This window comes from Toxorhynchites rutilus, chromosome 1 (assembly GCF_029784135.1).
Source record: "Toxorhynchites rutilus septentrionalis strain SRP chromosome 1, ASM2978413v1, whole genome shotgun sequence".
In the NCBI taxonomy this organism is placed as follows: Eukaryota; Metazoa; Arthropoda; class Insecta; order Diptera; family Culicidae; genus Toxorhynchites; species Toxorhynchites rutilus.
The window spans coordinates 75,704,978-75,721,893 of NC_073744.1; the positions used below are offsets into that span (position 1 = coordinate 75,704,978).

At 40.1% G+C, this 16,916-nt stretch overlaps 1 protein-coding gene across 2 annotated transcripts in view; it reads left to right on the forward strand.

Annotated features, from left to right (window-relative positions):
* LOC129763649 (protein roadkill) overlaps positions 1 to 16,916 on the forward strand; it is a 55,906-nt gene that overhangs the window by 33,858 nt on the left and 5,132 nt on the right. For both annotated transcript variants that reach the window (XM_055762896.1, XM_055762897.1), the window contains exons 2-4: positions 7,885 to 8,006; positions 16,387 to 16,666; positions 16,739 to 16,916. In XM_055762896.1, coding sequence (XP_055618871.1) covers positions 7,885 to 8,006; positions 16,387 to 16,666; positions 16,739 to 16,916 — 580 coding nt within the window. The remainder of the gene's footprint in view (positions 1 to 7,884; positions 8,007 to 16,386; positions 16,667 to 16,738) is intronic.

Sequence of the window (16,916 nt, forward strand, 5' to 3'; positions counted from 1 at the left end):
TGACTTTTTGCAAAAATTCATAACATTTGAACTAGTGAACCGATTCAGATGATCGACATATTAAATTGGAGGCAACAAGCTAACCTTCTTTGAATAAAAAATTACACTTGCGGGAAGATTGGATTCTAGATTGCAAAATAATATATATATATAAATTGTTAAAAATTATAATGTTATAAATTGTTGAATTTGCAAAATAATAACTTAAAAACGAAAAATAAAAAAAAGCCCCGAGAAAACTATGAAAAACTAGCTCAATCAATAATTACGGAAACGAAAATCCAAATTTTTCGCAAAAGCAATATTTTTTCAAAGAAAACTAACTCATAAGTTTCAGTTTGATATGTCGATCATCTGAATCGGCTCAGTAGTTCAAAAGTTTTGAATTTTTGTAGTGGAAAAAAGGGGGAAAATTTGTTTTTTCGAACCATCGGTTAACTTTGAGAAATCATATATTAAGAACGAAAAAAAGCATCTCTGATATCGAGATATGTTCAATATTTTTCCATTGGCTCATTGGCTTCCATTTGATATGTCGATCATCTAAATCGGTTCAGTGGTTCAAAAGTTATGACTTTTTGAAAAAAGTCATTTTTGGTAAAATTTTAAATAATGATTTTTCGGACCCTAAAATAGAAATGGGCACACTAATAAAAAAAGCGGGTCTAATGTTTTGCGATAGAGAACAAAATTACCACTTTTGACGAAAATCTGAGAACCACTATAACGGTTTTGCATGGAATGGCTGTATATATGAAATTATTCATTTTGAATTCTCGTATTTCTAGTTGCTATGAATCTTCAAGTATTGGAACAACCATGTCCTTACAGGAAGGCATTCCTGGTTTTCCAGCCTCTCGGTACATTCAAAAGCTATTTTTGCGATTGATGGACACATCTTCTTCTTGAATGGCGTTAACGTTCCCTGTGGAACTTTTGCCGTCTCAACGTATGCATTAACTAGCGTCATTTATTAATACTTAGTTGAGATTTTCTAAGCCAAATAACACGCCTTGAATGTATTCCGAGGGGCAAGCTCTAGAATACGCGTGATCACAGTGCAAGTCGAAGGAAATTTCTTTGACGAAAAAATCCCCCGGCCAGAACGGGAATCGAACCCGAACATCCGGCATGATAATGTGAGACGCTAACCACTCGGCCACGGGTGCACCTGATTGATGGACACATGCTTGTTATAAATTGGCTGTAGTCAAATATGGCTCAACATTTCACATTCTCTTAAATCCCACTTCAAAGTGTGTTACTTTAAACTAGAATCACAACTGTTTAACAATAAACCTACCGATGTTCTATGTATACCTATTCCTACCACAGCGGGTCAAGTTAATAGTTAGTGAGCAATGACTCGATTTATATAGTTTTGTTGAGAAACGTAACATACCATATTTCTCCTCCATAAAGGGTGTGTCACATCAAATTGCATCACGGAAAAAACGATGTAGAAATTCACCCAGAAATTCACCAATTCATAAAAACTATTAAACAACTTTTGGCATTTTCTTTTTATTCATACTTCGAGCTCAAGCCCGTATGCTCGCACCTTCCTCTTTACCCCGTTCATAAGGTTCTGTACAACGTCAGGTTGTAGTTTTTTTTGAACAGAAATCCATTTTCTCTTGAAGTCCGCCTCCGATTTGACAACTTTTGGGTTCTTCCGGAGGGCCTGCTTCATAATCGCCCAATATTTCTCTATTGGGCGAAGCTCCGGCGCGTTGGGCGGGTTCATTTCCTTTGGCACGAAGGTGACCCCGTTGGCTTCGTACCACTCCAACACGTCCTTTGAATAGTGGCACGAAGCGAGATCCGGCCAGAAGATGGTCGGGCCCTCGTGCTGCTTCAATAGTGGTAGTAAGCGCTTCTGTAGGCACTCCTTAAGGTAAACCTGCCCGTTTACCGTGCCGGTCATCACGAAGGGGCGCTCCGCTTTCCGCAAGAGCAGATCGCTTGCCACACCATGTACTTTTTGGCAAACTTGGATAGTTTCTGCTTGCGAATCTCCTCCGGAACGCTGAATTTGTCCTCTGCGGAGAAGAACAACAGGCCCGGCAGCTGACGAAAGTCCGCTTTGACGTAGGTTTCGTCGTCCATTACCAGGCAATGCGGCTTCGTCAGCATTTCGGTGTACAGCTTCCAGGCTCGCGTCTTCCCCACTATGTTTTGCCTTTCGTCGCGGTTAGGAGCCTTCTGAACCTTGTATGTACGCAGGCCCTCCCGCTGCTTGGTCCGCTGGACGAATGAACTTGACAAATTCAGCTTATTGGCGACATCCCGGATCACGTCTAAACTGCTTAACTACGCGCTTGTGATCTTTTTCACTGACGGAGCATCCATTTTTGCCGTTCTTCACCTTTCGGTCGATGGTTAGGTTCTCGAAGTATCGTTTCAGTACTCTGCTGACCGTGGATTGGACGATTCCCAGCATCTTACCGATGTCCCGATGTGACAACTCCGGATTCTCGAAATGAGTGCACAGGATTAATTCACGACGCTCTTTTTCGTTCGACGACATTTTTCCAAATTTACGAAAAATTGACAGTGAAGCATGGCCAACGTGATCGATACACTCTTATGTGATTTCTACAGCGTTTTTTCCGTGATGCAATTTGATGTGACACACCCTTTATTTCGACATTCTTAGGATAAAAATTATTAGCAAAATAATGAGATTACAATTTTTGACACGCAAAATAGCACTGTAGCTTGGAATGGTTACTGTTAGCTCGCTTGGATAGTCAGCATCACAATTAATTCGATTATTTCACTATTAATTCACAATTACAACAAAATATATAAGGCAATAGCAAAAATGTGTAATGCCATGGTTTTGTATCACAACCACACATACAAATTTTTCTCATATCATATGAATGTTTGCACGGGTCAAACGACCCGATGCGGTAATTAGGGCAATTTACATATATTTCTCAGTAAAAAAATCACAAGAGAGGAGTAAACACATAAAAATACATTCGATGTATATTCTAAGAAAAGTAGTGTAGGCAAATTATGTTGTGACAATATAATTTGCAAGAAAATTTTGACTAAAAGCTTAAGATGGATCATTTGACCCATCGTGGTAGGTTCAGTGTTAAATTATCGATAAATATATTTCCCCATATTTACCGGATCATAAAATTAAAGTATGGGAGAAATTATTGTGTATCCTAAAACGAATAATCAGTTCTTACAGAATTGATGGGGAAATAATTTTGGTTGCCATTCAATTTGTTTTAATGTTGGATGCTCAGTACATAATGAAAGATCATTGAGCGCGTAATTCGATTTAGATACTTTATGTTAACTTTGAATATTTTCCAGATATGGCAATCGTCAAAGGAATATTGATATAAAAATAACTGCCCACACTTGATGCGATTTTTTTTAACGATTTATTTTAAAATTTTTTTAGCTTTAATGGTTTATGTGGGCTAATGAGAGTGTTGATAGAATATAACACAGCTCCTGGAATGAAAAACTATACCAATTTGAGTTTGCTATAGAATCCGATAGATGAGGTGTGTAACTATTTTCTTCTACGATAATTTATTTTCGGAAGAATATTTCTACACCGTAAGGGCACTCTTATTCTATTTCACCGTTACTAGTATTAGATACAATGTATTTATGACTACAAGACGTGGTTCAAGAAATAGAATTGCGATAAAACTAAAAAATGAAATGTAATTTGCATTTTCGAATTAGATTTGCTCTGCTGAGAGCCTTATTTTTAAGCCATCGTCTTGGTTTGTGGGATTGCTTTATTACACCTATTGCTGCCATATTCGTTGTTATAATACGAATTTATAAACACTGTTCTTACTTTAAATTGAACTCTCAACTCTCAACGCGTTGGCAAATTTAGCAAATGGAAACGTAATGAAAATAGCTTTACCTACGTCTAGTCTTACCGAAATTTATGCTCCTCTGGACCTTGTTAGACCCGTATCGCATTGAGATGACTGTCTGTCCGGCTCACGTTTGTTCTTTCGGTAACTGACGTTCGAAATATTGAAATTATCTATGTGGTATACCTATCTCAACGGATATTCGTCAACTTGACGCGATCGTAATGTAGACAAAACTTCACGTAAGCAAGCAAACATCACAACAATATTGAATAGGAATGTACCGACAATACTTTGATCCGCTATCTTCGTCAACCGATATCGTTATCTCAAATGATACAAGCAATAAACAACAGTTGCCGAAAAGCAACAATAGAAAGAACGAAACACAGGATATTAATTGATGTCAAAGTGCGAAGAGATTTTGAAAATTTCAGTTGCTTAGTTCGAGTTATGAGAAATGAAATACTTGAATATTTTTTGAATCAGTATCAATTGAGGGTTTAGAATGAAAGGGGTGTAAGTGATTTGACCGATTTCTCTACATCGACTCTCTCTTTAGTCATAACTGCAAACTCTTTCCCAGCTGTATTTGACAATGTGGAAGATAGGTCAGAACCTCATCTATCGGATTCTATGGCAAACTCAAATTGGAACGTTTTTGCAGTTGAGTTATTAATCAAAGAAAAAGTTGACGAAGAGAAATCGATCACGTCGCTTACACCCCTTATTATGTTATTGTGAACCCCAATTATAAACATTTTAATTTTTCACTTATAGTATACTAAGTGTTGTTCTATGTATCCGTCCACGCGTCAAATTGACGCGTGTTTGAGAGATAGGTATATAAGAAACGTCCGTAAACCTAGTGTTAAAATTAATAATTCGTATCAAAACTGATTCTGGATGGACGCTTCATTCGTGAAAATGGTCAACGTCTACACGTCTGCACGATTTCGAGTTGTTTTTCGATGTCCCGATGAGAGAGATGAGGATTTTCCAAGTACTTGCGCAAAATCAATTCGCTTTTCGGGTGATGTCATTTTTTCCAATTTTCGAAAAACTGACAGCGATGAAAATACAGTGTAAACAATACACTGTTAATTACTTCTACCCAAATTTTCAAAAGAAAATACATAATAAGTAATTTTCTACAGCGTTTTTCCGTGATACAATTTGATGTGAGACATCCCTTAGTATGGGAGGGTAGCACATTTTTTGTTATTTTTAAACTCATTTAATGTTGTAAACCAGGATGACAAAACAGTGTTCAAAATTAATTTTGGGTGTACCAAGAATCTCGTTCAATGATTCTTCTGTTTTCGATCATCTTCAGCTTCTTCTTAAATGGCACTAACGTTCCTAGAGGAACTTCGTCGTTTCAACGTAGTATTACTTGCGTCGTTTTTACTAGAAAACTTAGTTGAGATTTCGATGCCAAATAACACGCCTTGAATGCATTCTGAGTGGCAAGCTCTAGAATACGCGTGACCACAGTGCAAAAAAAAACAGATAGGATGAAGAGAAACTTTGCTACTTGCTAGTTTCTCTGGGAAAGTTAGTGACATTGAAGAAGAATTTAAGGCCATGCAAACTTTTCTGGGCAGACCCAAAGTATACGTTGGTGGTTCCAGATATCTCTTTGATGGTCAGTTTTCATTGTCAATAACTTTTCATGATGAGCATCATCATTATCATCATTAGCCTCACTATCACTTTCTGAAGCGTATATACCACGTGTGTTTTCGATACTTGTTGTGGAAATTGTGGGGTAACCCGTAATCAGAAGCTTGAAAATGCTTCTCTTTCGCGTTTTCGTGGAATATTACAAATAATCTTATGATTAATGCAACCTCGAATCGTCATTAATCATAAAAAGAACATATGAACAATCATAAATTGACAAATAGTCACCCACTGTGTGTGTAGGCACACAAATTCCGCACCAAACGTGGGGCGAAACAGGACCGGAACGCGATTGTCTCACAATTTGCTAAGTACTTGTGCATGTTGTAGCAGCCACCAGCTGACTCAATGGACCATAATAGCCACCTCCTCCTCCTCCTCCTCAAACCCCAACGCAGCTTGATGGGCAGCAGATTACTTTTTTTTTGTTTTGTTAGTTTTCGAAAACGAAAGTGAAATGAGCGTAGTGAATCAGTTCCAGCTCTTCCTCCTCCCCCTTCTCCTCCCACAGCAGTCACCCAGACTGCCGCCACTGTTGTTTTGTTTTGCTTGTGTATCATTTCACCTAGCTGCAAAATAAAAGTGGCCTAGGGGTTCCTCAATGGATCCAAGCTTTTTCCACTCGGTTTAATCCACGCGCAGCAGCAGTTTCACCGATCAATTTATTTTCGAGTAACGAGTTGAAAAACAGGCAAAACCCTCTGAGCCTCCCCCCTGTCAATTGCCCGATGTGTACCTTTCTCGCCGGTGCAATCTTTCTCACTCTCCGCCAGCCGTCAACCGATACAACCCAACCATCACCGCCACCAAGCCCCACCAGCAACAAAACAGACGCGCGGCATGCCTGCTTGTCGGTAACCTTCTCCATTTCTCCGCTTACATAATATCACTTTCAGACCCGTTGAGACATTGGCATATCGCGGAGATTACTGCGCCTTTGGGTCTTTCTCCGTACAATTTCTTTTGTGGTGGACGCCTTTCTTTTTTGTGCCGAACTTTTACCTTGCGCGCGCGCTTGCTCTCTTCCTCTCATGTTCTCTCCCTCTCACGGTGTTGCCTGCTACTACAGAGGATCCCTGCCGCTATTACCGCGATTCACGGGGCTTACTGAATGGTTAGGCTGCCAAAGCCTCTCACTCTCCAATTTTCTTTCTCCGCGCATAGAGGCTCGAACCGTAGCGCGTGTTGTGCTGTGTCTGCGCGTCGGATTATTTCGTTTGTGCGTTGTGTATTGCTTGCGATATCGGAGGAATCAGCACAACCTAGTGCTGTTGCGTACGCGTGTGCCCTCAGTGTGTAACTCCAGTGTTTTTGGCTCTGTTCTGTTTCGGTTCCCAATTACTTCCGTGTTCAGTGCAGATGGATAGTGTGGAGTGTGCAATCACCCGCTTGAAACACTAGGAATTGCAACTTGTTGAAGCCAGAAGTTATCATAGTGAAACGCATTACATAATTGGTGGTGGTGCGAAAGTGAAACCCATTATTATGAGTGAAAAGTGCTTAGAGACAGCATCGACCACTACGCCAATGGTCACAGTTCCACTGACAAGGTGTCCCATAACGCCTACCACGATCCGGTCGACAACGACGATCCCTACGATCGCCAGCGAGCCAGTTCTGGAGACAACCACATCCGCCCCGAGTGATGATTCTGACGGCGGTTGCTCCTGCAATTGCACAGGAGGCGGAAATGATTCTGAGCTAGCAACCTCAACGACCCCAACTGCCACCGACGATGACCTCGAGGAGAGAAAATATATCTTCAAAATGAAACTGAATTACTATAATATCTATCTGGTTACAACCAGCTATCGAAAGGAAAGGCGATTTTCTCTTTTTTTTTTTGCTTCTTTTACATAACCATGTGCGCGCGCGAGCTCGATTGCTCCATGGCGCGGGCGCTTTCTGTTGTTGTGTCTGCGCCTCCGCATTACCCCCCTCGAGGCCAGTCGCTTGCACTCCATACCTCCCATTCCCCGACACCACCTCTCAGCCACCCATCAAACGTCATTGTTACTTAAGAGCCTGGGAGAAAACTAAAGACGATCGAAAATAAAGCGGCAGACACGAAACGAAAAGTGTGTTGCATTACCTTCCACCCTGTTCTTGTTTGGCTTCTCCACAGAGTTTCTTTTTTTTAACATTTTGGGGTTATGGTTGTTTTCATGGTTTCCCAACACTTATTTCCCTGCCTGTACTATTTATTCCTTCTCCCTATCTACATATGAAGAAATGCTGCCCTGTTCTACTCGGAACGATTAAATGATTAGCTCATAACGGTTTGTGGTTCCATCCTTTCACCTTTGTCTTCTCTCTTTCTTCTTCATTGCAGGTCAAAGTTGTTAAATTCAGTTACATGTGGACCATCAACAATTTCAGCTTCTGTCGGGAAGAAATGGGTGAAGTGCTGAAATCCTCCACATTCTCCGCAGGTGCTAACGACAAACTGAAATGGTAAGTTTACATTCCACCACCAACCGTGGCCCCCGCCGGGGTTTTACCTCGCTGTATCGAAATCAAGTTGCCCGGAAGTACGGAGGAAGTGAAAATAAAACAAGGTCAGAAGCGAAGGAGATTATATAATATGCTTTTGCCAATGCGGAGGATTCGGAAATGGTGTTGTATTAGTTGGCGTTTGCGTCAAATTCAATTGAATGTTTGTAAAATTTTGAAAACAACTTGCAAAGGGTAATTGCTTTGTGGAAAATACGTGAGAGTTGCAATTTGAACAGCAATCTTTTTGTATATCAATTTTGAAACATGACATTTTCATTGCGGCATTTGCTTCCGCGAATACTCGTCTCACTACAAGTCAAATTGCGTAAATATTTCAACGCACAAAAAAACTTTCAAAATTTCATCGAATACCTCTTCCACTCGAATTTATTCCAATTATTTTCTGTGTACATACACTTAAATATATCTAAAACTAGACTAACGATGGAAAACCTCACGAATTGAAAATGAGGCATGTAACCAAAATGTTTAAAAGATTTCAAATACATATTACACATTATTCATACGTTATAATACAGGGTTTTCCAACTTTAAATTCCGAAAGTAAATTGAAATAAAACACACTTAGAATTCGAATTTCGATGAAACTTTTATTTCAAATTAAAGTTTGGTTTATGCCATTATGTGTGAAATACAACATCATTCAAATGTCCATCTAGGGCTTCCTCACACACCTTGATCCGGAACAGGTAATTTTCGATGACTTTTCGGCACATATGGGGCGGTATCTCGGTCATAACTTCACAAATGTTGTCTTTCAAATGTTCAAGAGTTTGCGGAGAGTTGGCATAGACACGGTCGGATGCAATGGCCTCTCAACAATCACGTGTGGATTTTCTGAGCCCCATATACGGAAATTTTTGGTGTTCACATAGCCACCGAGCTCGAAATGTGCCTCATCGCTGAAGAAAATTTGATGCGAAAATTCAGCATTTTGCTGCTGTTATTTGTTCACCCAATCGACGTATGCCCGACGCATTCCATGGTCACCACGCTCTAATTTTTGTACCAGTTGGACTTTATATGGATGTAGGTGCAAGTTCAAATGCAAAATTCGCCACAATGATGTGTTTGACAAGCCCAATTGCTGAGCACGCCGTGGAATTCCTCCACACTGGCAGCAACAGCAGCAATATTTTCGGCCGAACGCACATTACGATGATGCACAGGTTCCACAATATCCGCTACGGATCCAGTTTGTTCGAATTTACGCACTACATTAGCGATTGTGTGCTCTGTAGGCCGTCCATGACGGCCAAAATCCGTCCGTAATGTTCGAAAAACATTTGCCGGTTTTACATCATTTTTATAGTATAATTTAACAAAATTAACACGTTGTGCGATGCTAAAACTATCCATATTGTAAAATGGCAGACATTCAACTAACGATATGACGCTTTGGTTGACAGCTATGTCAAACGGTTGTCAGCGCAGGGCTGTATACTTTCGGAAGCCCGAAATGGAAAACCCTGTATATATCATCAGACGGAGAATTTATATTGCTTTTTGCTTGAAACACAAACAGTGAAGATAGAAACAATTTAACGCACAAAGTCAAATTCCCCCATATCACAGCAACAATACTTGATTCAAGCATTTCTGCATATAATTTGGAGCGTTACCTTTCATGGCATGGTCCCGTTTTCTGTTCTAGCATGTTTTTTTCCTACCGGACAAAGCGAATCCATATTACCAGTCGTTTTTCATTTACCGATAGCAAACACTCTTGTTTATGGAAATATAAATTCTTGCAAAAGCCATTTCTCCCAGGGGCATTGTTTCATGCTACAGATCATGACACAAACGAACCAAAACCTCGTGATCGCTTTCGGTGCTGAACGTTTATATTCTCCTCCCATTCGCTACATATAGAACCCCCCATAGTGGTCCCCATGAACTAGTGGTAAGCGTTGCGCCAAGATGGGGGCTTCGGGTTCGATTCCCATTCGGATCAGAAATTCTATCGTCATAGATCGTTTTTATGGCTTACACTGGTTCAGGAGAACTGTCTAGGGTGTGGTGGGATGATCATTGAGCATTGCCAGTTACCAAGAAAAGCCACAAAAGACCGGAAACAGCTCCTCTAAGCGAATTGACGCCGCTATAAGCGTCTTTGCCCAGTTCTGGTGGTACTCGGGACGTAAAGCAGCAGTATCACGATGGTCCTCATGCGGGATAGTGGGGTTGGTCGCAGGCCTTGCAAGCCGCACCACTAAAACACCAAGCAACGAACGATACACAAGAAGATATGAACCGGACTAATCGACACAGACCCAGGCGACGAAAACGGACTAACGATTGAAAACTCGGGACGTGGAACTGTCGATCTCTCTATTTCATCGGAAGTACTCGTGTCCTTTCCGAACCACTGAAAAACTGCATGTTTAGCATCGTAGCGCTGCAGGAAGTGTATTGGAAAGGATCTACAGTACGAACGTTTCGCGATGATTATACCATCCACCAGAGCTGCGGCAACACTAACGAGCTAGGTACAGCTTTCATACGTGATGGGCAGCGTGTGATCGGTTGGTGGTCAATCAACCTAAGATTGTGCAGATTGAGGATTAAGGGTCGATACTTCTACATCAGCATCATTAACGTGCATAGCCCCTTGCAGGTCCCGATGATGATAAAGACGAATTCTACGCGCAGCTGGAACGCGAGTACGAACGCTACCCAAAACATGACATCAAGACTATCATCGGAGATTTCAATGCCCAGATCGGTAAAGTACAGGAGGAGTTCAAACCTGTAATTGGTATGTACAGCGCACATCAGTTGACAAATGAAAACGACTTAATACTCATCGATTTCGTCACCTCTAAGAATATGGCCGTACGCAGTACCTTGTTTCAACACAAATTCCTCCATCAATACACCTGGAGGTCATCAAATCAAACTAAATCTCAGATCGACCATATTCTAATAGACGGTCGGCATTTCTCGGACATAACTGAGGTCAGAACCTATCGAGGCGCTAACATCGATTCGGACCACTACCTAGTGATGGTTAAGATGCGCCCAAAACTCTCCGTTGTGAACAACATTCGGTACCGATGCACCGTTCTCATGAGACGCGAAAGTTCTACCAGAAACCAGAAACATCCCGAACACCTGAATGGCGTACAGGCAGATGACCTATATGACGATGGAAGCGATTACGTTGGTGCAGTAAATAATGAAGATGTACCACCCCCAACTAATGCGAAATGTTCCCTATATAAAACGCCAATAAGACCGGTTGTCCTTTACGGGCACGAAACTTGGACAATACTCGAAGAGGACCTGCGAGCACTCGGAGTCTTTGAACGACGGGTGTTAGGAACCATCTTCGGTGGTGTACAGGAGGACGGCGTATGGAGGCGAAAGATGAACCACGAGCTCGCGCAACTCACCGGCGAACCCAGTATCCCAGTAACCAGTTACCCCAGTGATCAAAGCTGGAAGGATACGCTGGGGAGGACATGTTGCAAGAATGTCAGACAACTAACCTGCAAAAATTGTGTTCATCGGGAATCCGGCTGGAACGAGACGACGAGGAGCGCAACGCGCAAGATAGACCAAGTGGAGCATGACATGATGAGCACGGTATGTCCGCGGAATTGGAAAGGGATAGCCACGAACCTAGTTAGTTGGAGAAATTGTGAATTGTGAATCAGGCCATGTTGTAAAGACATTGAGCCGAAATAAATAAATAAAGAACCCGCCATGCTTCATGAAGCAGCAGAATCCCTACGGAATACGCTAACTGAATGATTACCACAACTGAATCTGACATAACTGACTGTCAGTAAGTGTTACCAAGGTGAACGAAAAGCTAGCCAGGGTGTCTCAGAAAAAGGGTGTTAGATTATATTTATATTTTGAACGCTGCTATCTCCTGCGTTTTCCTACTCTACTTACTTTTTGGCAAGATATTATTTGAACAAATAAAAATGAGTTATCCAGTGGAACGATCAATCGGCAAACGCCAAATAGATGCGTAGTAGTTGTCGAGTTATAAGAGTTTCAAATATTTCATTTTTTAGTTATTGTTGTACGTTTCTTAGAAAATTATTTTTTATGCCCTGTATCTATATAACGCCCTATGTATACAGTAGGGTGCCAATGAAAATGGTCATCCCGAATTTCAAAAAATTACCCTAGAAAAAATGTTTACCACCTCGAGAAAACACCCTATACAAAATATCAGTCCAATCGGATTTGAGGAAGAGTGGCGCAAAGCAGTCAAAGTTTGAGTTTTTTGAAAATCGAAATGCCAAATGTCTTAAAATTGCATGAAACGTCGAGATCTACTGTCGTCTCGAATTTTTTTTTGTCAAAAATCGACTTTTCAGACGGAAAAACCATGTGTCAAAAAAAACATTTTTTTGATTATTTTTTTTCGAGATGTTAAGAAATCTCGACAATAAAATCGAATTATAAGACATTTGTCATAAAAAAATTGAAACCCCACTTTTTCGGCGATTTTTCGGTTTTCAAAAAAAATAAATTTTAACGACTGAGACACTGGTAAATAAAGTACGAATGAGCTCATATTTTGCATAGGGTGTTTTTTCGAGGTGGTGAGCATTTTTTGTGGGATAGCCTTTTGAAATTTCAAGGTCGATTTTTTCCCATAGAGCAATTCCAAATGAAATCGTACTAAAAATGCAGATTCTAAAAACATGTGCATGGGAATTATTGAGAATAGGAATTTTTTGACTAAAGTGTAACTTTTCAATCAGGCGTATAGATTTTAGTTAGAAAAATCTTTGATAATTTATATCTCAAAAACTATGAGTCATACCGAAATAGTGTCTTAGGAAGAGTTATTGAGTATTGATGTTCAATCGTGAAAAAAATATAATCCAAAAATGACTTTAAAAAAATCATGACCTTCGAATTACTGGAACGATTGAAATGATTGACATATCGTATTGAAGGCAATGAACTAGTATGATTTGAAAAAATATTAGACTTGCAAAAAAATGATTTTGTTTTCAAAATTATCAATTGTATTTGTTTTTTTATAGTTTACATGGTCTGAGCTATGATATTTCAAAGTTAACATGTTTTCAGTCTTCGTTCAATATTCCTATGCGACTAGAGTTATTTTTTTCCGCAAGGCAAAAATCAATCAAAAAAAAGCTCGTTGGCTTCACTTTGATATGTTGATTTTCTAAATCGGTTCAGTGGTTCAAAAATTATGATTTTTTGAATATGGTATGTAAAAAAACCTCAGCTTTCACGAAAAAATATAGCACCCTTGGTCCCGAGACCTTAAACCACAATGAAATATAATAATTACGAAAACAAAATCCGATTGCTGCGCATGTGGGATTTTTTTTTAAAGACAATTTCAAAAAAACGACTCTGACTTGAGGATATGTTATGTAAATTAGCTCAGCTTTCAAGAAAAAACCCTCGGCCCAGAAACCATGTAAACTATAAAAAAAACAAATACAATCAATTATTACGAAAACCAAATCCATTTTTTCAGAGAAGACTAGCAGATTAATGGCTTCAATTTGTTATGTCGATCATCTGTAGTGCAGTGTTTTGTAGTGCAGTGTATTGTAATGCAGTAGTTCAAAAGTTATGAATATTAAAAAAAAACATTTTTGGAAGAAGGAGAAAAATTGGTTTTTAGAACCTCCCTGAAATGGAAATGAACACCCGAATGAAAAAATAAGAAATATACGGATCTTATATTTTGTGCCAAGGAACAAAACTATCAAAGTGCATAAAAATCTGAGAACCACTATATCGTTTAGACATAGAATGACTGATTATGAAATAAATTTTTTTTACCGAAATCAATGGTCGTAAATCAACGTAGAAATAAGGTAAAGCAACTTCTGAAAATCGCTGACCTGCTTTGCAGCATTTTTGAACAAGGATGAATAAGGATGTGACCTTCCAAAGAGTAGTCACGAGAGGAGCAATTGAATCGTTTGTTTGAGAAACCTCATAAGTCCATTGGAAGCGCTTGTGAGAAAACGACTAAAAACTGTTTTTTCTCAAAATTTTGATCTGGTCCTCCTATTTGTTGGTATCAGGTTCGGTTATTACACCCAAAACATATAATGTGAAACCACTTTTTCATCAATATGATAATTTAAGTTCAAAATATAACGTTTTGAAGTTGGTGGACAAACGAGAAGTTTTATGCACCTTTATTGTTCACTAGCTGACCCGGCAAACTTCGTCCCGCCCAAAATTTGTTTTTTTATCAATACCTTCAAACATTCACGTTTTCTTACTAAGCGCAAGTTCATGAGTTCAATCGCAGAACTGTTCATTGATTGATCTTCTAATCGACCCCGTTGAATTTACCTTTTACTTTAAAATTCCTAGTACTTCCAAAACTCATTATTATAATATCAGATTATTTTCAGACACAATTCTCGTTCAATATTTTCCAAACACTTGCAAATAACGTGTTTCTCCGTTACATGGAATAAATGGTTGATACAGAAAATATGATAGAATAAAGACAGACTCCTCCCATATTCTCCCCTTAGAGAGGGGGAGGAGTGTCTATTCACCATAGAATCGTTTCGTTCCCCCTAAAATCTTCACATGCAAAATTTGACTCCATTTGCTTGATTAGTTTTCGAGTTATGCAGAAATTTGTTTTTCATTTGTATGGCACTATTATTGTACTACTGTTGGCGTGACGTATGAATTTTTTTTTCCACCGACATATCATTGAAGTCTTTCGAGTGAGAAAACTTATTAAACTGCGAATACTAGAAGTGGATTTTTTTTTGCCATTGGAGGTTTTCGGGCCACTGTTTTCCTACGAAAGAGTTGTTTTCTTGCGTAGTTTCTCGTAGTTCTCTCGACGGTGGTGTAGTGGGATACTTTTACCGCAAACGACGAAATGTGTTGTCTAACAAGGTCAATTACAGCTTTCTGCTTGGGGTTTCCGGGATATGATTTGCCTCTCAAATCGTTAGAGTAATGTCGGAACATTTTGCCCATGCATACTTTACCTAATCCATCCGGGATATTTCTCTTTCGATGACGTATGATATCGATCAAGTTTTTCAAGTATCAGTCCTGTTCGCTTGTATTTTCTACCAAGCAAACCTATCTGCAGATGCAATCCGCTCCTGCTTTCACAGCTGGAACACAGTCTTCAGAATGCAACTCGGTGCTGATGCGCAACAAGATTTTTGTACCCAGTTGAGCTCCCACTCCTTGTGCACACATGCTCTCTGGCGAATGAGCACGCTCCGAAACACAGATGAAATGTTTGGTTGTCAGCGCCGTTCTTATGCAGAGATTTGCGCCCAGTGTTAAGCTGAGTTTTACGCTGAAATTTGCGCCGTGCTTGCGCCGTATTTCTATACTGCGCGCTTGACACTGGATTGCTCTCTCTGTTGAGATATTTTTCTTCACATAAGCGTATACGGTTCAAATGGGGACGCACTGTTGTTTTTATGCTTTGCTTAGAACGAACGAAGACAAAGCGGGCGCTAGAATTTGATGTGTATGTGTGTGTATAGAAAGAGACGCGCATCACACAAGTGAGAAGAAATGTTTAGTATCTGAGTTCTGCGCCGGGTGCATTTTGCACTGTCGTGCTTATGAATTCCGTGCAAGATAGAATACGAGTTTTCTTTGAGCGCGCGCTGATGAAAATTAAACTCAAGCGCAGCGCTGCGTTTGTTTTCTAAAGACTGCTGGGACATCCTTTCCCTTCCTATTTTTGTATACGGTCCAATGATTTTTTTTATGATTTCCGCTTTATATTCGTCTGTTCGCCGAACTTCACGCTTACATTTTGTGGTCATGTCCGGGTCCCAATCCGAATCAGAAGACATTGCGATTAAATGAGTAGCACACGCTTCTCACGACTCGGATGTACACAATGAATATAATTGTATATCTATTGCAGCGTTGCCTGTGGTGATAAGAAACATGGACTTATAGGGTTTCTTAAACAAACGAATATTTGCAACCCCGATTTAAAGGAGTTTGTAGAACTAACTTTTTCTGAAATTTTGATACCCTCAAGGACTCAAAACAAAAAAAAATTGATAAAAGTGGCGTTAAGGGGACTCTCAAACAAATGATTCAATTGGTTTCAGGTTTCAAATATTATACTAGATCCAACTTTGGGTTCCTTGTGAGGAATCTGAGTGTGTTAAAGAAAAACGACGTTTGTGATGTGTATTCATTGATGTCATTTAAAGTCTAGGATGATGAAGTTTGATTTTGGATCTCACGGTTCTTGTTTTCCACAGATACGAGCTGGCTATAAACTATACCGAATGACTTCTAATGAAACCCCTTTAACTAATGTAATAATGTTCTTCAATTACAGGTGTTTGCGCGTCAATCCAAAGGGCTTGGACGAGGAAAGTAAAGACTACCTCTCGCTCTACCTGCTACTAGTGTCCTGCAATAAATCCGAGGTGCGGGCAAAGTTCAAATTCTCGATACTGAACGCAAAACGGGAGGAAACGAAAGCGATGGAATCCCAGCGGGCGTACCGATTCGTGCAGGGGAAGGACTGGGGCTTCAAGAAGTTCATCCGGCGGGACTTTCTGCTGGACGAAGCGAACGGTCTGCTGCCCGAGGACAAACTCACGATATTCTGCGAGGTGAGAGAGCCGAGCCGATATTTGGTGCCTTATTAGATTCTGAAATGGTTTTGTTTTTGAAACTGCTTACAGGTCAGCGTGGTCGCGGATAGCGTCAACATCTCCGGTCAGAGCAACATCATACAATTCAAAGTGCCAGAATGTAAACTATCAGAGGATCTGGGGATCCTGTTCGACAATGAGAAATTCAGCGACGTCACGTTAGCGGTCGGTGGTCGGGAATTCCAAGCACACAAAGCAATCCTAGCTG